The sequence below is a fragment of the Heterobasidion irregulare genome, assembly GCF_000320585.1.
Source record: "Heterobasidion irregulare TC 32-1 unplaced genomic scaffold scaffold_01, whole genome shotgun sequence".
NCBI lineage: Eukaryota > Fungi > Basidiomycota > Agaricomycetes > Russulales > Bondarzewiaceae > Heterobasidion > Heterobasidion irregulare.
The window spans coordinates 2,574,394-2,595,094 of NW_009258197.1; the positions used below are offsets into that span (position 1 = coordinate 2,574,394).

A 20,701-nucleotide genomic window follows, 5' to 3' on the forward strand; every position below is an offset into this window, starting at 1 on the left:
AGCGTTCCTGGACAATTATGTGATGTCATGCGTCTGCCGTGGTCTGCCGTCGTCTTTCTGCACTTTGTCTGGCAGCCCGAAGACCTCTCCCAACGATAGGCTCAACATCATCAACACCTACTTCGGGGTGGCGATTGAATAAAAATCTGATAGATATGCGATGATGGTACACAAAGATAAATGTCCGCCGACTCCGGAGAGCACAGGTTGCTGCCTGATGCTCATCAGCTTCGGCCTTGATTGGGAGCAAGTAATAAGGAGGAAGGTGGAGAATCAAAGACGTGTTGCTTCGAGTCCGCCAGAGGCCGTGATGACGACGCCTATCATCAATCATCTATCGACGAGGGTGCCATCATTTACACGTCCTCCACATGCCCAAGCTCAAGACCCTCGTCTGCCCGTCGGCGACGACGCGGCGAAGATTACGACAGCCGGCGACCAGCAGACCTTGGTCAGGCGCGCGAAGGAGATGGGCATCGGCGGCGATGACAGAGGACAAGCAGGATGGGCGCTCATCCCATCGTAGCATCCACGAGGCGCAGCCGGAGCGGCGTTAGTTGCAGCGACCCAACTCGAAAAAACCCCTGGTCGTCAGGCCGCGCACCCAAACGATAAGCATAGCACCCGCGGCACCCGCCAAAGGCCGCATGAGAGTTTTCGCCGCTACGGCGGAGGCGACAAACTTCGGAAACGAGTTCCTGACATATCGTAAGTACCAGAGTGCAGACAAAGTGCAGAACAGCTGTAGGCGAAAAAATAAGTGATGGCGCAGTACGCGGTAATGCAGACGGAGGACATACGTAAATATGTTCTTGTGACGGTATGAAGTGCTCCCATGGACGGCAGCTTTGTTTCTAGGCCGTGTGCGGATTAGAATCACGCATACAAGTGGTTCAAAGGGGGATCGCAAGTGCGACTCGAGTACGATGCCGACGAGCATCCACCGGAATGTGATCACGGTGAGGCTAGCTTTGAAGCGGCACTGAAGGTTCAAAATTAACCCTGTGCACAGTATTAACAATCGTCACAAGAGATCTGAGAACATACAGAGAAGGAAAGGTACAATGACATCGATATCTGTAACTCATTGGGAGATGCGTCTAGATGCATCTTCGGGGTTTTTCTGTGGTAGGTACTCGGAAGGCCGGGTCGTTCACGGTCATTCCAGGTTGTGGTCGCGCTAGTTTATCCTATCAGACGAGAAATCACCCGAATAATAGTCCAGAAGCGTTACGACATCGTCGTGGCCCACCTGGACCGCTGACTCACCGGTAATCAAGAACAGACAGAGAGACCGCCTGTCAGATCGGCTCGGTAGAGAGCACCCCTGCATAGATTCCCGACAGGTCAGGATGGTCAGAGCACCATATGTGTAGAAACAAGGACCCTGATGAAACGATCTCAGGAAGTCTGAAGACGAACGGCCGAAGTAACTTTCACATCTGCACGGCGCGGTGTGCCTGAAAGCCTGTCTCACTGCGCAGTACAAGCGTTCTGCTCGGACGCGCAGCCGCGCCGCGGCAAGACGACCGGAATGTGTCTAGCACGAGGAACGTAAGAGCCTGGCACGTACATCGAGCACATCCGAAGAAAAATGGATAGTGCGGAATTGATTCAGCCGACTGTTCCGCTAATGAGAATTCCGAGTGGGCCTGTGACGATCGAGTCGCATATTGAAGGACTATAACGGGCATCTACGTGTGAGTGTTTCGAGTCAGTCAAGTGTCAGTCAGCTTGATATGTCTGCCCAAATCACACGGCGTACCCTTGGTAGATTACGGCCCGACGTATTTGAACGTGCTTCGGTCTTCTATTTCTCCGTGATATATGCATTCACATACCATACATCGGTCCCAGTTTCGTCAAAGCAAAATCCTGAGGGCTTCGGCAAGTAAATCCCAATCATTGAAGTAGGTTATCTTGAACCAGCATGAACAGTTAATTTTTTGAATGAAGTAGAAGTATTTCAATGAACCATGGCTCACATTCGTAGTCGGTATGGAGGCTGCCAGCCTTCCCAAAGCACGTCCAAGAGATGATAAACCCTATAGTAACGATTGTTGAGCGTTTCACATAAATATAATCAGTTCGTCGGCCAAAGATATAAGGCATGGGGGCGTATACAAGACGCTGAATACAAGTAGAGTCACACTTTCAACAACGAACATGAGTCGCGAAGACCAACCCGATACGAATGCCGACCAAGGAGAACGAGGGCGCTCCCGGATTTCCGTCGATCTCAGACACGTCAAGCTCTAGTGCTGGGCCATCGGCATCTTCTGTCATAATAGCAGGTCCCAGAGCGAATGTGAGGCAAAGCGATCGTGATATAGTTCAAGACACTCAGTAGAACCATATAACCAAGATATTGAGAATTCCGGGGTCGACTCATCTATTTGCTTTTCTGAAGGCCAGACTAGCTGTCAGCCCTTTTCCAGATCTAGATGGCTCGGGGACAACGCATGTCAGTGTAGAGGATGAGAAGAGGTTTGCTATGACTGCTGGAAAACCTACTCGAAATTGTGTTCATCGTCAAGATGCCTCGATAGATTCGAGAGGGTGCTGAGATGATTAACGGAATATTACGCTACCTCTTCGCGTGCTCGACAGGTAAGGAGATAGAAAATACTTGTTGAGAATAAACGAAAATTAGACAACGACGAGCGAGCAGAGTGCGTGAGGCTTGCCGCTCAAGGCGTCAGTTTCGAAATTTTGACCTGCAAATTCCCTGCATTGCATGTTATGGGAAGGTCAGATTTTCTTTGAAGCATTTTCACTTGCGAACGCCGAGACATAGAAACTCGTACTTTGGCTTGTAGGTCGTCGCATAGAGAGACGCGAAGCTGGCATCACCGATGTGAGGTCATGTTCACCAAACGGCAACCGCCGACACCAGATCGTCCTCGAATTTCTAAATAGCTTGTCTTTGAACCGTTCATGCAACGTTTCGCGCGATATCTGGGCGGTAATGTTTTTTTCAAGACACTCAAAAAGTCACCGAGAGAGCTTGTTCAACGGACAGGAACATTCGCACTCTACGTTCGCCTCCAGCCTCCACCATATTTTCTCTATGCTCTTCACTGAAGCTTTGAACTGGCACAGACCATTAACATAGGCTGCGCGATTCACCTATTCTTCGAATATGTCGGCAGGCCTACGCTTGTAAGAATCATTACACTCTCGCGACCTTATCCTTAACAGCCTGTAGGTGCAAGGTCCTTCTATGATTCCTACCATGGCCGAGTCCGGGGAACTCGTCATCGAATATAGGCTGCCCCTTCGTCTCAATCCAAACCACCTCCAGCGCGGTGATTTAGTCACATTGACATCACCAGTCCAGCCTGGTCGTATCGTCTGCAAGCGGGTCCTTGGTTTACCTGGGGATGTCGTCTGTGTCGACCCCACAGGCATGAAAGCACCGTCGACTGAGCACGTCGTCATACCTAAAGGTCACATCTGGATCATGGGCGACAATGCTGCGGCTTCAAGAGACTCTAGAGATTATGGGCCCGTTTCATTATCCCTTGTGCGCGGCACGCTTCTCGCAAGGGTAAGAGCCATTATTTGCGCTTTGGGTATATATTGAAATGTTGGTCCTTAGATATACCCCTTTGACCGTTGGACCATCTTTCGCAACAATACAGTGTTTGTTGATTGATCAACTATACATGTTCGGCGTCATTTATGTATTATATCCGCATCCAATTCTAAACATGACCAAGCCACGTTCACAGCGCAAGTCACTGGGAAGAGTTGTTCATCGAGCAAAATTCATAGAATATCCTCCTTGCCCGTTAGGTTCAAACTTGAAATTGTCCGTTGACAACCCGAAGTTACCTGTAGGAGTATTGGTAGCTGCGTGCCACCCTACATTTAAGCGACTTACCTAGAATTTTATTTCCGAGACCTTTCAGCTTATCCACCATTTCTCCCATCTCTCGCTTCTGCGCTTCCTCAACTCTTGGTTTGAGGATTTGCAGTGCTCGTTGGACTTCTTCAGCTTGCGACGAAGATGGGGCAAGCAAGGTTAACAGGGTATTGTAGTCTGCCCAAGTGTCATATGAGAAGTATAACAAACCGTGTAACACGAAAGGCTCACCTTCTTGAGCACTGGATAATGACGACCAGGATCCAATCATTTCATTACTTTGGGCTCGTCGTTGCAGAGCTTTGATATACTGTGGATCATCCAACAATGCTAACGCGACAGCCGATTAGAGTCTCTTGTGTCAATCAGAAGACGTATAGACTGACCATCAGCACAGGCTCTGACGGCTTGTTCGTGCTCTCCCTGAGATTGTGCAATATCTGATCAGTCCGGCGAGTTCAGAGGGAATCTAGAGCGGGACCTCACCATCTTGACATAGCAAGCCCCGATATTCGCGTTCAAAATTGCTCTTGCCTTGGCGCAATCGATATCTAATGGAGGAGTTGCGTCGGTGATCCCCTCCGGATCCTTGTCCTTGTCTGTGGGCTCCTGTTGTGGTGCCTCGAGATCTTCATCGCGCTCAATCACTGCCTTTTCCTTTCCCTTTGAGACCTTCCTTTTCGGCAGCCGACCTAACCCACGTCTGTAGGCGGTCAATGCCTCGTTCCAGCTCTTTGCGCGGAAGTACTCGTTGCCTTCCTGCTTCAGCTCCTCTGCATCTTGCAAGCACTCCTGGACAAACACGTCAAGAAATTAGGAAGCTAGTAAACGATCACAGATATACTTACTCTGATGTTCTCCTCGTCCAGTGTCTTTCCTCCTTCTGAGGCGTCATCAATATCCAGATGTCTCTCGTCGGAAGGTGCAGCGTCCTTGGGAGGAGGGTCCATGACACTCTGCCACGGTCGGAAGTTGCCGATCACTGAATTACAGAGCGGCGCTGCTCCCGGCCACGCCGATCGTCCTCCACTTGCGTCCTCGTGATCGGTATGACAGCTGGAACTCGTTTCCCAAGTTTTTCGGTGTTTTCGTGTCCTTCCTTCTAAACCTTATGATCGTGACTGGCTACTGGCAGGAAAGGCTTGATTAGGTATGATGGATGCTCATGGAATTATTGACATGCAACGAACGGGAATCATCATCGATGGGGGTTTCGAGCACTTTAAAAAAGGTAAAATTGAGATGATGCGAGATCAATTCCCTACTGGATCATGATAACCTCTACTGGTTCCAATATGTAACGCGAACATCACATCCTTGAGAGGATTTCTAAGGTTTGCTTTATGGTTCTACTCCTCGAAGTTAATTTGCAATTCATTCGTATTGACATCATGTGACGCGAATCTCCTCCCTAAAATGGCAATCAAGGATTTTCGAGTCAATAATTGTTGACCAGGTTGAGTCAAATGAAGTTCTCAAGTTCAACCAAGCACCTCCCTTCGTCAACGTCCTCTCATCTCAATTCCTCATCGCCAATATGTCGCAAAAAGTGTTCTGGCTGAGATGTGAAAAGAAGGAGTTCGAGCGCAGAGCAGCGCTAACTCCAACAACGTCCAAGAAGCTCATCGAGTCTGGCTTCGAGATTCTCGTTGAGCGCGATGAGCAGCGAATCTTTGATGATTCGGAATACGAGGCGTGAGTCACCTGATACATCTTATCCGAGATCGCTGTTAATCGTTGAACACAGTGTAGGATGCAAGCTAGTCGATAATAATTCATGGCCCAGCGCGCCTGTGGGCGTGCCTATCATTGGCCTGAAGGAGCTCCCACTCTCCGATGCCCCATTGCCTCACTCCCACATCCAGTTTGCGCATTGCTACAAACAACAGGCAGGCTGGTCTTCTGTGCTTGCGCGCTTTCACCGTGGCGGCGGCACCCTGTACGATATCGAGTTCCTCAATGACGCGAATGGCAGGCGCGTGGCTGCGTTTGGATTTCACGCTGGATTCGCGGGTGCGGCTGCAGGGGCGTTGGCGTTGGCATCTCAGAAGAAGAACGAAAAATTAGGGCTCCTTGAGCCGTACGCGAACGAGCACGCGATGGTGGAGGATGTCAAGCGGAAGCTGGGGGGAAGTGCTAAGGGTGTCAAGGCGCTGGTGATAGGTGCTTTGGGTCGTTGCGGCCGTGGCGCTGTCGATCTGTTCCGAAAGATTGGGCTGGACGAGTTGAGTATCTTCTTGCCGGTATACGCAAATTAACTGCATACTCACCACGGTTTCCATCTCCGGTCCATCTCGTTTCATTTCCCCGATCCACAGGGATGATATCGTCAAGTGGGACATGGACGAAACTGCGAAGGGCGGTCCGTTCCAAGAGATCCTCGATGTTGACATCTTCGTCAACTGCATTTACCTCACCTCGCGCATCCCCTCGTTCCTTACCGAGGAGACGATCGCTGCCGCAGGCAAATCGCGCCGTTTGGGCGTGGTCGTTGACGTGAGCTGTGACACGACCAACCCCAACAACCCCATTCCTGTGTACTCTGTGAACACCACGTTCTCAGACCCGACTGTTCCCGTCAATGTTGGGTGAGTGAGCTCAGATTGTGCGCGTTGTTGCAGCGTGCGTTCCAACTGTGTTCTGTTTGTTGATGGCGTTTCATCGTGCAGTGTGGGTAATCCTCCGTTGTCAGTCATCTCCATCGATCACCTCCCCACACTGCTTCCTCGGGAGGCATCCGAGCAGTTTAGCTCGGATCTCCTTCCATCTCTCCTGACCTTCCCTGAGAGGAAGACCGCTCGTGTCTGGACGGATGCCGAAAGGCTATTCCGGGAGAAACTATCAGAGGCTGCAAAGGTGGAAGGCCTGTAGAGGTCTTTCACGCGGTCGTAATGTAAAGTCTGTGCGATTGTGCGGTGTACTCAAAATGTAGAAGGATCATTAGAAGATAATTTAGGCGTTCGAGTCTTCTCTGGCCGATGCCTAGAACTGAGTGCTTGCGGTCATCGAGACGGAGCGAGAACGGTCAAGGTGTCCCGAGTGTAGCGACGATCGTTAGAAGCTGTGTTGCTGCGTCGCTCGGTGTTGAACGTGGAACGTTGAGAGCGATGGATGGCATCTGTCGTCAAGGGTATGCCAAGGAAAGAACAAGAGAGGGAGAGAGAACAAGGCGAATACAGGACCTTACTTACTCGCGCAGTATCTAGGGACGGGTTCATGTGCGTTCGAGGCTGGGAGCGATGGGAGGGATCGCGTCGCTAAGCCAGTCGCGCTTGCGGTAACCCGCAGCGCTTCGAACAGGGCCGATCACCGTTCTGCGCCGCGTTGGCGTGATATTTAGTGAGCAAGCCCGCTAGCCACCCATCCTTTTTCTTTTTTCTTTTCTACAGCTCTGCTTGTGCTGCTCTCTCTTCTCTTCTCGCTCGGTTCTCTTCTCTTCTCTCTCATCTTTCTCTTTCTCTTACATTTTGGGTCTGACCAAGTCTCTTCCTGTGCAATTCTACTACGATTACACCGGTGCTGGTCGCCCCACCCTAATTACTTCCGTTCCCCATCCACAGCGTCCCTAGAATCGCCCCGCGCCCATATCCTCCCCTGACCTTCCTTTCAAATGGATTCTTGCATCTCAGCAGTCCCCCAAATCTCTATTTCTCCCGCCCCCCCATCCGGTCCATTGTTCGAACCCTTTTCGCCTTTTGACTCCCAGCCCTCGTCTCCAGCTCTCTTCCAGGATAGTTACAGGCCGGCTCTCCTCAGTCCCCCTCCTACTATTTCCCCCCGCCTTGTCAGACAGTCCTCGCCTTTGCGACCGGTTGATGTCAACGCGAAGGGCCTGGACTCGGACCGCTTCGAGGCGCTGTTGGCCTCCACGAGAGAGAGAAACGCTGCTTCGGGCGGCAAGAAAGCACTGGACCTCCGCAAGGAGATTGCGTTGAAAGCGCACAAGAGCAAGCAAAGTATGCGCACTACTTCTCAAAGTAATTTCATCACTCATCTCTTTGGTTAGTGGAGCGTCGTGCCCTCTTCTTGTCTAAGGTGCAGGCTCCCCCCTCACCGACTGCCACGTCTACTCCCAAGACTCCTCCGGAGTCGCCGGCCATCTTCCACTACTCCTTGCCGTCCCCAGGTCTTGTTTCGCCTCTCGCGCTCTTCGAGGCCATTGGGCAGCAGGAAAGCATTACGGGCAACATCTATTCGACCATCCAACCCTGGGTTGAACAAGTCGATTTCAGGCTGCCAGCAGAAAAGAAGGCGTCCAGCGTGTCCAAGTCTCCTGCTCCCCAGAGTAACAGCAGAAGCCTTAAACCCTTGCCGTCTTTAGATCAGATCACTGCTCGTCTGGGCAACCATGGCCACGTCAAAGAAGATAAAGTACGCCACCGATCCCCGATCCCCCTCCCCGCCTTCCTGCGCTCTGGCTCGCCTCCTCGTAAGGCAAGCCCTGAGCCCACGCCCATTCCTCAACCGCGTCTCGTGTTCCCTATCGGCAACAGGCAAAAGGCCTTGGCTGCCGTCGCTCAGCCTGTGCCCGAGCCGCACAAACTCCATGCACTGACACCTAGCCTTCCCCCGACCTCCCCGCGCTCACCCTTTGCGCCCAAGTTGCAGGTGACGACTACCGTTGTCCCTCGCAGCTGCTCGACCTCGCCTACGAACCTGACCGAATCCAACCTTTCTGCGTTGAATTCGCGTGCACGCACGGGCCGAGACATGATGTCAACGCTCCGCCGCCGCATGGCCACGGATGTGTCGGCGCATGGCATGACCGGGTACGACGAAGAAATGGACGAGCGCAAGTTGAGGAGGATTAGCGCTCCCGCTGAGCTCCCTTGCCGTGCTCGTCTCGGCTTTGAGCATCCGGTACTCAGTATTCCAGGCGGATTCTAGCAATGTGTGCGTACCGTGTTTCGTTCTTCCTGGTTTTCTTTTCGTCCGCACTCGTTCATGACAACCGACAATCTTACCTACCACTAAACATTATGTCAGAGGTGGCCTTGCCTTCCTTGCGGATCGTTTTTTTACCATTGCAATCTGTCTGGACATCCAATTTACATCCGATTCATTTCTTTTGCAGGTGGAACCCATTTTATTTCCTCTCATTTGTTGGTTGTTGTACGAGTACGGTCATGTTTCGATATTCGGTGGTACTGGACCTGGAAAAGCAGGAAAAAAAGGTTTCATGTTCATGGAGCGTTGGGCTCTAGATCTTCACCCCTAACCACCCTTGCTCCTTACCCTCAATCACCCTTTCTCTTGTAGGCTGTGCCTCACCATTGGATTCGTGACACCTCATTTCTGCAACTTGACGGCAACCACTCTCCTTTTCCATCCCATCGCATCCACGTACATTTGTATTTGAATCAAGGGCTGTGCCCTCTCGATTTGGAGTATCGTTTTCTAGCTATACTCGCATCACTATATATGGAATTGCCATATTTTCTTGGACACTGAACCTGTTAAAGGAGATCATGAGGGGCCCAGCATTAAGATAAGATATTACTGTAAGGTACGATACGTAGAGGGCTAAATGTGCGGGGGCAGAAACGGCCATTTCTATAGATCACGACATCCGTTTGGAATAGAAGAAGGCGAGTATCTCGTGTATATGTAGAGCACAGCGCCCATGTGTGCTTCTTTTTCTGTGCACACAACTGATACATGCATTGGCTTACTTGGATCGTACAACACAGTGATTGACTAAGAGTCATTGGTATCAAATCGGGATTTGAAGTCACCTGTATGTGACTTTGGCCACGATAACATACTAATTGGGGTTTGGGTTATTCGACGATCCAGGTGGTGTCCTAATCGAGTTCAAGACGTGGAGGCGGCGCTCTACAGGAATAAGAAGAGGATGTATGGACGTTCGTATCAGAAGCGCGCTGGGGGTGTCAAAAATGTGTACGTCAATGGAAGGAACACTTACGATAGTCGACTCGCGCGTGTTCATCTAGGCCTTCTTCATCAGAGTCAACGAGGGGATCGATGGTCTGGACGCGGTGCCATGCCTCTGTAATATAGCATGCTGTCAACTGTGTGCGTGTGCAGGAAACGAATAGAGATTCCAACGTTGAAGCATCGAACGCTCTTGCCGGTATTCCCGAACGCTTTCCCGTATACGTGTGCTAGCGTTCACTGGATCCCCACGAGGTCGTCAAAAAATAGCCGCTGTGGTAAAATGCACGGCATACCGGTGGGATGTAAGCTGCCTGCCTTGGTCTTTCCCTGAGGATCGGACGGGTTGTAATGATGGAAGGTTGCAACTCGATTGGCCTCCATCGCGTAAGAAGACTGCGCCCGGAACCTGCGGAACGAAGTCTCTGTTTCTGCCATAATATCAATGACTTTAGCACTGAAGAGGTAAGCCTCAGGTAGCACGCTGACACACCCTGCGAATGGGATGAGTTACCGGTGACTCTTTGCCTTCTATCAACATCAACGCCTGCAACGAGGTCTTGAAGAAATTGGCTACGTTGTGCCGCCATCTTTCGGCCCCACTCAATCTCCTCAGGAGGATCGACGTTTTCTCGTCTCTGCTCTTCTTGAGAGAGGCGCTGAAGCCATGGTACCTTTTGGGGATGCCTGAGAGCGTACTCGTCCGCAAAGGGGTTGGCTAGGTGAGGGCCTTCGTGATAGTGGAATATCATCCACAGAAAAGCCTTTGCGCGGGCCACCGACGATATGTTGATGGGTAAGAAAAGGTCTACAAATTCGACCGGCGGGTCAAAATGAAGGGGGGAAAGGGACTGAATGGGGTTGGATTGAGTACAAGAGATGTTAACAATCCGCTAGATCTCACCGTCGAGTAATTGGTCAAAACAAAAATTAGGTTGACAATACTCGTTGGAGGGACGTGTTCATTCCTCTTGAATGTCGTAGATAAGCATCCAATCTAGTATAGAACATGACCATACATACGATGCGGGCAAGGATATCATTTGGAGTAGATGGAGGGGCTGTTTTCTGCTCCGCCGGGAGCAAGGCCGCCTTGAGACAATTCTTGATTCTGGGTGCGTCCTGCACGTTTCCATCTGTTTTCTGCAGTGAGGGAACAGGATGATAGCTCCTCAATGCTGTCTTCATCTCAGGGAAAACTTGTTTGTTTGAGTGCGACGAGTTGATGTCGATGAAGAAGTCCTGAAGTACGTACATGCCATGGTAGTGTTTATTCTGCCGACATTGGTAAGAAGAGATATCTTGGCAAACTCGATGGCGAATGCGGGGGTATCGTGCATCTTGTCCCGCATGACCTTAGAGCACTTGGTGGAATTGTATAACGCGTTGACATAGAGGTCGCAAAAGTTGACCTTGGAGGGGGGCTTTCCAGGGGATTCATCTGTGAATACTCGACTGTTGTTTGAGAAAATATAATAGAGCAGGTCATATTGAACATCCTCTCGAGTGAGCGTCTCTGAGTCCCCGCGCTTGATTGCAAGCGTCTTGCGAGAGACATATTGGGGCCTACCATGGCCATGATCAGAACGAAATATAGAAAAAGAGACAAAAGAATAGACCTACTGGGATGTAGATTGGTGTGAATGCCGTTCCATCGAAGAGAGAGTGGAGATGGGTAGCTTATGGAACTATAAGACACATTAATGAGGCGGAGAAAAGACTACAAAAGAGAAGACGGAAAGAACACGAGGCGAGAAGCAGATGGGGCGGCACGAGGCAATGCTGTGCGGCGTTGAGTCCTTCATTGCCAGATATCGTTGTAAAGAAACCAAACCGTCCTAGCTCACGTGTAAGCAGTCGGCCCATTCGCACGACTGTTGCTCGTACGGGCGTTCAATAGGCGGCACCGATGTGCCAACAGATCGGCGCGATCATGCGCAAGTTGACGGCAAAATTCATCGAAGAAAAAGTCGGTGCAACAGACTAGGATGTGATGATTGTGGTCGATGGAAGACCTTGCAAACCCCTCCGACAAAAGTGCAGCAGGGAAAGAACGTGTCGACAAACTAGGAAATCTGTCTGATGACAAATCATGGATTCCGCGGCCGCGGAAGCAAAAACTGCCACGTAGTTTACCGGCTCTGTCGAGTCTGCAAGGTGCCCATTGGGCGTCTTCCCCTCCATATCCGTACCTCTCGGTATCACTCCTGGCTGAAATCTCACAAGGATACTTTTGACCACCAAAAAGCTCACAGTGATCCTCAAACTCAAATCCTCCTACTAACATCACTTTCATCGAAGCTCCTAGCCAATGGAAAAGTTCTATCAAATGCTTCAAGCACATCAAGCATTCGGGTCACCATGGCACTACGGGGCACTCCTGCGTTCTTTTGACTCGGAGGGCTGGGAGAGCTTACGGAGAGCTTGTTGATGGGCATCAAGGCAAATCAGTGGACTCTACATGATGAGCGTACCTCGATCGAGGCCGACTACGAGCTTCCATTCTACTATACGAGTATATATAATTCAACGTTCTTGTCCTGCGTTTACACGTCTCCAGTCGAGTGAGGCAATATTCTGGATACGTCATAACGAATACGTAATACCAATATTTTTCCCGCGGTCAGAGTGAGTTGGCTCTTAGTCGGGCTGGGCGCCTCAACAGCTCTCATCACTCTCTAACTATGGCTGAATCGTTTGATGAGTCCACCCAGGTATGTTCCTCGAGTGCATCACCTTTCAAACGTCCGTTGAAGCTGCTGTGATTTCAGAAAGAGCTCCAGACCTTTCTCGACCGCGAGCAGGCCCAAGCTCGCGTTCAACAATCTATCCACTCATTCACTAGCATGTGTTGGGACAAGTTTGTTGTCATTCTCTGTTGTGCATCTATTCCCTAACGCGGGGCTCCTTCGTATAACAGATGTATAACTGGGACACCGTCGACTCGTTTCTCACGTGGCGAGGAAAGCTGCCTTGTGAACTGCGTCGACCGTTTCCTGGACACCAGCTTGTTCATGGTGAAGCAGATCGAGCAGCAGCGCTCCAGAATGGGTCAATAGACATACGCATCCTCCATCCTCCATCGTCGCTCAAAATTGTCCTGTGGACCACCAGACTTACGCCCATGCACGTACTTCTCCATATGTAAAGCGCTCGACTCTCCCTATACATTCCACAATGATGATAGCATAGATCACAACAGACAACACGAGTGGTAAATGATCAGAATACTAAACAGTATAGGTAAACTATATCCAAACCGATCCCTGGCATGAATCACAACGCGATATCCCTCACTTTGGACCAGACAAACCCTGCGATGGCAGGCACGAAAAAGCAGAAAGCGTCCAATACCTCTCTCCGATGTCTCAGCTGTAGTGGGATGATAACAGGGGGCTGGGTTTTCGGATGCGAGGAGAATGTGCCCGTGTCCAGGTATCGTTGCATAAACCGATCTTTCTCCACCCAACGTTCGCGCAGCCAAAGGTCAAAGACTTCCCTTTCCACTTCAGGTACTTCAGCTTCCAGAATTGTCGTTGCGGCGGAATCATTTGAAAGGCCATTCGAGTTGCTGGTGAAAATGTTACCAATCGGCACCTCTTTGGCTACGTCGAAGCGCCGTATATGTATGTGGACAGAAGGTGGAGGTATGCAGTCGAAGAATATGGAACGGAGAGTGTAATATTCTTGACCGTAGCCCAGTAGAGGTATTCCTGTGAACCAAAGGTAAGTCGAAGTTGATTGTTGCAGAACACGAACATACCAGGGTATGCAACAGTGATATCGACTAACTGAAGAGCCGGTATCCGTGGTGCAAGCGCTCGAAGGCTGTAGTGTAGGCCTGTGGACCGTGGAAGGAGGGTATGTGTCATATCTGGCTGGACCTACGCATTAGATGGCTGTCATCATAGTCCTAGGAAGGGCACATACAATCCCAATTTTGTCGGCAAACTTCTTGCTGATAGGTCTTGTATCTTTGCTCACGAGCGTGCCTTCTGGGTATAATATGAATGTGAAAGGTGTATCCTGTTGCTCGGCGTGCCGACCCAAGAACGCCAATTCTTTCACAAGATATAACCGATCAGACGCCCATGAGCGTGCCAAGAATATGAAGTTGAAAAATTGCATTCCCTGCGCAATTTCATCAAAGTGGCATCAGTAAAGTTCCTGTTCGCAAGGGGATGAGACATACCCATCCTACGACAGGGACCCATTTCAGGCTCTTCTTGAGGACGATGAACACATCGCGATGTGTGCCCGAGAAGTATGTCAAAGTCCACGCATACCACCAGTCAGCGTATACCTGAGGAGATCAGAGCCTCGGCAACAAGCGCAGCAAACAATACACGAGGCGGCTCACTTGGTGATTCGCAATGAGCACCGACTTCAGTGGGAGGTTTATGCCTGTTACTCGCCCTTTCTTATCCTTGACAACGAGCCTAGCAAACTCATCTTCCGAGAACGCGCCCGGCCCTTCCTGTTCGAACGTTACGACCAGCCTTGTTGGCGCAAACCATTGGCACATCAAGACTGCACACGCTCTCAACTACTCATCTAGCCGGACTCAGACACATAACCACTCACTCAACAGTGCGCCGAATGCACCCTTGCTGTACCGAATCCCGCTATCATACCATCGGCTGGCCCACTCGAATGGCAGGAGCTTCAGCGGGAGCAAAATAGCGAATTGTGATGCATTGACCATCAGACACCCAAAGTTGAAGACTACCACAAACGCAATAGCGTTCAGCGTCTGGGCCCAATTCTTCGGGGGACGTTCGGTTATCTTTTTGACATAGAGTCCTGTAGGCATTGGATGATGGTAGTAGAGAGAACGCCTGGTGGACACGGTGTTGATACGGCGTGTCGGCGTCAGCCTTGCTGTGTCTGGCTATTTACATAGCGCTCGTGGTTGGCCGTAGGGCCGAATGAGCTGTTTCCGGCATTCCCGCATCTTGTTCCGCATCAGTATTTTGAAGATGCCACAAGATAAGGCTTAAGAACACATAATTTGATTAAGGTCCTCCGACCGACTTCTGCTATGAAATCGCAACGTTTTTTGAGTGTACTTTGTGGAATTTGACTTTGCCTGAAAGTGGGCCCATCATGCGAGAACTGCAAACATAAGCGATAACAGAGGGTATGTTAAAGTATGATGATAATTATTGTTCACAACTAAGCCATGGTTAAGCATAAGTAAAGGGAGGCATATTTCAGCGAGAAGCATGTGCATGATTGAACTCCGATGGCCAGATGCTTGTGAAATTGCAACAACGAGGATGGTACTTAATAACGCCAACTCAGATACTTAACAGGTAAATGGTCTCTCCACAATATCGCTCCGATAGGCCACGACAATAAGCTGCATGTTTCGGAAGTGACCGGTTATGAGTACAGAATCCCACAGCAGAATGCGTAGAAGGCTTCTCACCTCGACAGAAACATACGTCCCGGCTACGCAAATGAAAGCACCAGCTACAATGGTTAGAACTGCCAGGGTTGTCCCGATCCATCTAGTTCTCAAAGCTCGAGCACCACCGTGCGGATAATATGCATCGTACAGCCAAAAGAAGCCAGCCAAACCATACGTGTACCAAGAGGCAAACAACGCAGCCGCGATGCCGATCAAATATGAGAATATCGGAACCGCGACCGCGAGAATGAAAGCTACCGCAACAGCTGCGAAGCACAGCGAGACCCATACGACCCATCCCAGAATCGTGTGTGAGTAGACGTGCCGAGAATGGCGAAAGAGACGAACGAAAACGAGTTTGGCCGCAGTGTGGGAGTACAAGGCACCGGCACTAAAGAGAGCGAAGCAGGACATTAACGTATGACTTCCGGGAAGAACAAAGGGCCAGCCATTCACAATAAGAAGTTTGCCAGTGCGATACCAAAGGATGCTTTCGCCCAGATCGGGGGAAGGGAGAGTAATGCTGGCGATTGCACGGTGCTACCGATGTAGATGTAGACGACTATGCTGAAGATGACGTAGAATGTCGTACAGAATACTTGCAGCACCCAAGCCGACTAGGAAACCTCACGGTCAATGAGGATATTTTCAGATGGTACGAGGCGTTTCCGGACCTTCATTGCATCTTCGGGGTGCCGCATCTCTGATATAAGGATGAAGAACCTAGGCCAGCCGTAAGATCATGAAAATGGAACAGACGGAAGTAAACTCGTACATGAAATGCCCTAGATTGACACACAGGGGCTCAGGGTTGCAATAGTTCACGTGAAAAGATATTAGCACTGCCACTTGCCAGCATAAGCAAATACCTTCGACCCAACGATTAATAATGAAGCAATAGGTGTATACAACAAGGGGAACATACCGGACCAGTGATAGCTAAGAATGCCTGGTAAAAAGTAGTTGGCACGGTAGCGTTGATGATACGCCCTGGAATCGGATTGACACCCGCTCCAACCATAGCCACCACACCGGCGACCGTGATCAAAGCCGCACTCAACAAGGCAAGCCAACTGAAGCGATCCAAGGTCCGAGGTAGGGCCAAAAGGAAGGTTGCGATGGAAAAAATGAGCACAAGGTATATTGTGCATAGTCCTTGGTTAGAGAGTGCTGAAAGGGCTTGTTGTCCGGACAATAGTTCGGAGCCCTGAGAGTATTCACGATCAGAGTGTAGAATAGAGCAGTGGATAGGCCACCATACAGTACCGCAGATGGCGAAGATGATTGTACCAAGTGATAAAACCTCACGGCCTACTGGTCCAAACAAGATGTAACCGGCGTCTCCTGGTGCAACAATGATGATAAAATGACGGCGTCAAGGAAAGCGATAACAAATATACCCATGTTGTGGACCTCGGGATGGTTCCCCTTGAAATCGATCAACAACTTCGCGGTGAACAGCCCGAAGACGCCTAGAAATACCGTCAAGATCGCTGACGGAACAATACCTACTCGGGGTGCATGCCCGCCATTCATCGTCGATGAGAAGTTTTTGAGAGGCAGTAGCACAAACTGCTCACCGACGACCGCTACGGCATTGGGAAGCGAGAGCATTCCATTGCTCACAATCTCCGAAATCATGAGCAGACTGACGAACTGAGGATGGATGCATTGAATGCCCCGAAGAAAGTAGGAATGGTTCAGTTCAGTCACTAAGCTTTCTGGCGAAGCACTGCCCTGGGTGTATTTCTGCTCGCTTACCTGCCAGGTGAGCGTCTTGTACTGGATCTGGTGACTTTCTTCATCCACGAAGACGTCTTCTGCCCCTTGGAGGCCTTGTTTGTTGGCTGCAGTAATGACATCAAGTTGGGTCTTCTCAGAATCGTCTCGCAGGTTGGTTTCATGATCGTTATGAATACTATGACGATACATGTTGGGAGAACGCATGGAAGGCTGGACGATAATTCAGTACGCTATCTGAGCGCTGAATGAAAAAGATGGTTATCAGCAGTAAGAAGCACCCTGAAGCACCATGCTCATGGAGGTTGAAAATCTATTTTGGTTCCCACCAGCTCACCAACATACCCATCACATGCTCCTGTAGGCTCCTGTTCTCGTATGTCAACACTCTCCTCGCAGAGACCTGTCATCCCTCTGTTGATTTGAGTACTGGGGAGTCTCATAGCACTAAATCTGCTCTTGAAGCGAGGAAGACGGCCATATGTGATGACGACCAACAAACTGTAATGGGCTTTGCTGTCAGTCCATCAATGTTCACGACGACGATACAGTGAGTGACTCGCATAAAGACTGAGTTGATACGACTGAACAGAGGGACTCAAGCCCGGAGGCAGCCAGAGGCGGCCGGGCAGGGCCGGACTATATTTACGTTACTCAGTACCTGCCCCACAACCCCACTGACCAATTACGACGTTCAATCATGCGTGGGCCTCACCGAACCCTTCATGCACAAGAACCCTTTATAACGAGCCACGCCCGAGCGCCCAGGTACTGCATCTTTCTTTCTAACATTCAGTTGTCGCTCACGACAGGTACGAACCTAGCTTCTGCTCCGCTCCTAGAACTGACATCGCATAATAGCACACGCACTCACTCCGTCGCCTTCGCAGTACCGTCTGTTGTACTTACCCTTGACCAAACATGCATCCATTGCTCAATGGACGACAACGCATCGTCGATGATCTTATCCCGATCATCCTTGACTGTGGCAACTGGTGGTCTCGGGACTACACCCACCTTGCGGCTGTCTCGCGCGCCTGGCTTTGGCACGTACAGAAGCGCCTCTACGCGCTCCCCCAGCTGACTTCTTACCGCTCGTGCGCCTTGCTTGAACGCACGCTTGCGTGCAACCCTGCATTGGCGTCGCATGTCGAAGGACTCGATCTCCGTCTCGTCGCGGGAGAGACGACGTTGACGTTTTGCGATACGTCGAGCGTCCGGAGACTTCTCAGCGTCCTCAAATTGAAGCGCCTGGGACTTAGGGGGGAGATGTCAATCCACGCGGAAAGGTTTTTGCGTCCCCTCATGTACCCCCATCAGCTCGAAGAGTTGATAATCGACGGCTATTCTCATGGCTATCATGGGGCCTCGACGATATACTGCAGTAGAAAGAGCGCGTCTCTGGTATGGGACAGTGAGCTGTTCTCGCAATTCACGAGGCTCCGTCGTGTTCGACTGTCTTACGTCGAATTAACAATTTACCGATCCACTTTGCCGGATTCCCTCCATCTGACACATCTTTCCCTCGACAACGTCACAATAGTCGACAGCCATCTCTCCAACATCTCTCTCATGTCTTCGGGCAGTCTTCGCTGCCTTTCCATCTCCGCCAGAGACGATGTCGACCTGCAGACGCATCTTCCGTCGTTGTTAGGGTCCTGCAGCTCTTCTTTGGAGGAGCTATGCCTTTATGCATGGGGTGCCAACTGCAAAGGGCTTGTGTTTAACAGCGATGCTCCGTCATTTCCGTCGTTGGTGGAGATAGAATTGAATGGGATCGACACCGACCGGCACACGCTGGCCTGCATCGAGCAGTGCTGTCCGAAGCTGGAGAGGCTATCTGTCTCGGGACGCGCAGTCCATGTAACACCCCAGGAATGGATTGCGTTTCTAGGTTCTGGGGCGCTCCCCACGCTGCGCAGTTTTAGTCCTGTATGTGCTGGACAGCACGGGTCTCGGGCGTGGACCGAGGAGTATCTGAAGCAGGTACAGGATATATGCTCATTGCGAACGCTGCAAACGCGAGGGTGATTTACCCGGCTCTGTAAGCTTACGGCCTTGATACACCGACTGACCCGTGCATGTATGTATGGTCGATCAATATAATATATATGCGCATGGAAGGATGAGGTCGTTGAAACATGGACGGGTTGATGAACGGCGAGCCGACCGCTAAGAAGCCGGACGAGGCAGGGGCACCGGCGAGCGCCGCGGCTGGGATGAAGCAACAGGATCGGTTGTAGGGAGAGCTGGCTGAGCCCTTCGTACTACCACTTGTGCTCGTCACGGAGACGTCGATGAGTTTGACTGTCCTTTCTCTGTATTCTTGACCTTGCTTTGCATTCCTTTCCACACCACTCTCACTCCCGTCCGATTGCCGCTCTGCGGCGATGCCATCCTTCACCGCCGGAACCTCCCAACGCACTCCATCCAAGAAACCGTCTCTCCTGTCCTTGCGGCGCGCGCAGGAAAAACATACCACCTATCCCGATACCCCTTCTCCCTCAGATTCCTTCTACTCTCCCAGTCACACGCAAGCATACTTCGACCGGTATCCCCGACAGTCTTCCAGCTCCAATTCGCGTTCGGAATATCCAACCGGCCGGGCTCATCCTCCCCACTCGCAACACACCTCCAAGTCTCACTCGCATGGCTGGAGCGAGGACGAGGGCTCCATAAACCGCTCAGAGGACGACGCGGAGAGCACGTCTTACACCTTCCCCACTCTGGAGACCGCAGACCTCAGCCCGCGACGCTACAACGGTGGTGAACTCACGCCGAAATCCACGGCTCGCCGTCGCTCGCGCACGAACCCTGACATATTCTACCCCGACGACTCGCAGGAGCTCTCCTACCTCCGCATCTCGGGATCGTCTGGTCACACTCAGTTCGAGACGCCGCCGCAAACTCCAATCGATTTTTTCGTCCCTCGGACGTCAGTCGAGCCATATCCACTCGTCATCGCGCCCATTTCAGGAGTGGAGACGATGGATGCTTTGGTAGATGGGATGAATGACTTTGGAATGGACGATATGTTCATGGGAGGAGGCGGAATGTCGGGGCGCTCTGGCCGCAGGAAGGAAAGGTTTCACCCGCTCTACCAGCCCCCACTGCCAACTCCACCTCCGGGCATCACCTTGGGCGGTGGTCTCCCACGGAACGCGTCTTCCAAGCAAAAGGCTCGACGTGCTAGGGGCGACCATTCTCCGCTACCGGCATCACCATCCTCTTCGCATCAAACCCAGCGATACACGTCGAGCCGCACGGCATCTTCCTCTACCATCACCCTCGACTCTTCATACTCGCGATCCACGATAGACGACCTCAGTCCACCGGCGTCTCCTCCGCTGTCTTTCCAATCCTCTACGCGCACCGTGGCGCCTTCCATCTCAGAAATTATTCAGGCGTACGCGCCTCCCGAGCAACGCGTCCGTTCACGGCGATCTGCAGGTCGTATGTCCGTCTACAGTAGTAATCAAAGCCACAGTCATGAGACCGTTCCGGAGGACCCAGAGTCTGAGCCGGAACCGCTGTCTCCAGAGGAGGAAGCCGACATAATTTCCCGGTCCTCTGTCGACAGCATAGCCGACGAAGTTAGACGAACACTTCAACGTCAAACTGAATCTCCCATATCTCAGGCAACCCCGCCCAAGGGTCGAAGTCTGCAGTACCGCCGCTCTGTTCTTTCCGAGGGCGCCGTGAACCTTAACTCGCCCAACTTCGAAGGTGTCCGTCCACAATCGTTCTACTCCACTCCTGCAGAAGATGTCATTTCACTTCTCCCT

At 51.2% G+C, this 20,701-nt stretch overlaps 10 protein-coding genes across 10 annotated transcripts; 6 read left to right on the forward strand and 4 right to left on the reverse strand.

Moving 5' to 3' along the window:
* Window positions 1–310: 310 nt before the first annotated feature.
* On the forward strand, window positions 311–1,558 carry HETIRDRAFT_447963 (uncharacterized protein; the record flags this gene model as incomplete). The annotated part of the gene is made up of 3 exons (XM_009543059.1): window positions 311–522; window positions 596–708; window positions 1,485–1,558. 3 exons carry the CDS (start codon window positions 311–313, stop codon window positions 1,556–1,558), a joined length of 399 nt encoding a protein of 132 aa, XP_009541354.1.
* Window positions 1,559–3,099: 1,541 nt separating this feature from the next.
* Window positions 3,100–3,586, forward strand: HETIRDRAFT_42324 (serine protease 26A; the record flags this gene model as incomplete). Its single annotated transcript, XM_009542062.1, has 2 exons — window positions 3,100–3,162; window positions 3,209–3,586. Coding segments are annotated over 2 exons (441 nt in total), but the record flags the coding sequence as incomplete, so codon positions are not given.
* Window positions 3,587–3,757: 171 nt separating this feature from the next.
* On the reverse strand, window positions 3,758–4,818 carry HETIRDRAFT_167003 (uncharacterized protein; the record flags this gene model as incomplete). Its single annotated transcript, XM_009543060.1, has 6 exons — window positions 3,758–3,837; window positions 3,887–4,045; window positions 4,100–4,198; window positions 4,255–4,291; window positions 4,355–4,660; window positions 4,717–4,818. 6 exons carry the CDS (start codon window positions 4,816–4,818, stop codon window positions 3,758–3,760), a joined length of 783 nt encoding a protein of 260 aa, XP_009541355.1.
* A 529-nt stretch (window positions 4,819–5,347) lies between these two features.
* On the forward strand, window positions 5,348–6,840 carry HETIRDRAFT_437937 (uncharacterized protein). Its single transcript, XM_009543061.1, has 4 exons — window positions 5,348–5,563; window positions 5,616–6,092; window positions 6,187–6,456; window positions 6,538–6,840. The coding sequence occupies exons 1-4, from the start codon at window positions 5,406–5,408 to the stop codon at window positions 6,737–6,739; spliced, it is 1,107 nt and encodes a 368-aa protein (XP_009541356.1). The 5' UTR covers window positions 5,348–5,405; the 3' UTR covers window positions 6,740–6,840.
* Window positions 6,841–7,478: 638 nt separating this feature from the next.
* On the forward strand, window positions 7,479–8,755 carry HETIRDRAFT_305843 (uncharacterized protein; the record flags this gene model as incomplete). Its single annotated transcript, XM_009543062.1, has 2 exons — window positions 7,479–7,824; window positions 7,875–8,755. The coding sequence occupies 2 exons, from the start codon at window positions 7,479–7,481 to the stop codon at window positions 8,753–8,755; spliced, it is 1,227 nt and encodes a 408-aa protein (XP_009541357.1).
* Window positions 8,756–9,287: 532 nt separating this feature from the next.
* HETIRDRAFT_437939 (uncharacterized protein) lies at window positions 9,288–11,747 on the reverse strand. Its single transcript, XM_009543063.1, has 10 exons — window positions 11,611–11,747; window positions 11,387–11,451; window positions 11,019–11,329; window positions 10,787–10,962; window positions 10,668–10,733; window positions 10,257–10,614; window positions 10,060–10,194; window positions 9,938–10,003; window positions 9,795–9,878; window positions 9,288–9,703 (listed from the first exon to the last, which is right to left on the reverse strand). The coding sequence occupies exons 2-10, from the start codon at window positions 11,416–11,418 to the stop codon at window positions 9,633–9,635; spliced, it is 1,299 nt and encodes a 432-aa protein (XP_009541358.1). The 5' UTR covers window positions 11,419–11,451; window positions 11,611–11,747; the 3' UTR covers window positions 9,288–9,632.
* Window positions 11,748–12,447: 700 nt separating this feature from the next.
* On the forward strand, window positions 12,448–12,822 carry HETIRDRAFT_121827 (mitochondrial import inner membrane translocase; the record flags this gene model as incomplete). Its single annotated transcript, XM_009543064.1, has 3 exons — window positions 12,448–12,477; window positions 12,535–12,623; window positions 12,684–12,822. The coding sequence occupies 3 exons, from the start codon at window positions 12,448–12,450 to the stop codon at window positions 12,820–12,822; spliced, it is 258 nt and encodes an 85-aa protein (XP_009541359.1).
* A 113-nt stretch (window positions 12,823–12,935) lies between these two features.
* Window positions 12,936–14,593, reverse strand: HETIRDRAFT_31375 (uncharacterized protein). Its single transcript, XM_009542000.1, has 6 exons — window positions 14,348–14,593; window positions 14,124–14,293; window positions 13,956–14,066; window positions 13,694–13,894; window positions 13,527–13,641; window positions 12,936–13,476 (listed from the first exon to the last, which is right to left on the reverse strand). Exons 1-6 carry the CDS (start codon window positions 14,574–14,576, stop codon window positions 13,040–13,042), a joined length of 1,263 nt encoding a protein of 420 aa, XP_009540295.1. The 5' UTR covers window positions 14,577–14,593; the 3' UTR covers window positions 12,936–13,039.
* Window positions 14,594–15,071: 478 nt separating this feature from the next.
* HETIRDRAFT_59576 (amino acid transporter) lies at window positions 15,072–17,496 on the reverse strand (the record flags this gene model as incomplete). The annotated part of the gene is made up of 9 exons (XM_009542118.1): window positions 17,480–17,496; window positions 16,757–17,417; window positions 16,577–16,687; window positions 16,438–16,520; window positions 16,102–16,383; window positions 16,020–16,045; window positions 15,851–15,899; window positions 15,633–15,793; window positions 15,072–15,567 (listed from the first exon to the last, which is right to left on the reverse strand). Exons 2-9 carry the CDS (start codon window positions 17,121–17,123, stop codon window positions 15,072–15,074), a joined length of 1,575 nt encoding a protein of 524 aa, XP_009540413.1. The 5' UTR covers window positions 17,124–17,417; window positions 17,480–17,496.
* A 112-nt stretch (window positions 17,497–17,608) lies between these two features.
* On the forward strand, window positions 17,609–19,037 carry HETIRDRAFT_407103 (uncharacterized protein). The gene is made up of 2 exons (XM_009543065.1): window positions 17,609–17,684; window positions 17,741–19,037. The coding sequence occupies exon 2, from the start codon at window positions 17,838–17,840 to the stop codon at window positions 18,945–18,947; it is 1,110 nt and encodes a 369-aa protein (XP_009541360.1). The 5' UTR covers window positions 17,609–17,684; window positions 17,741–17,837; the 3' UTR covers window positions 18,948–19,037.
* Window positions 19,038–20,701: the final 1,664 nt, after the last annotated feature.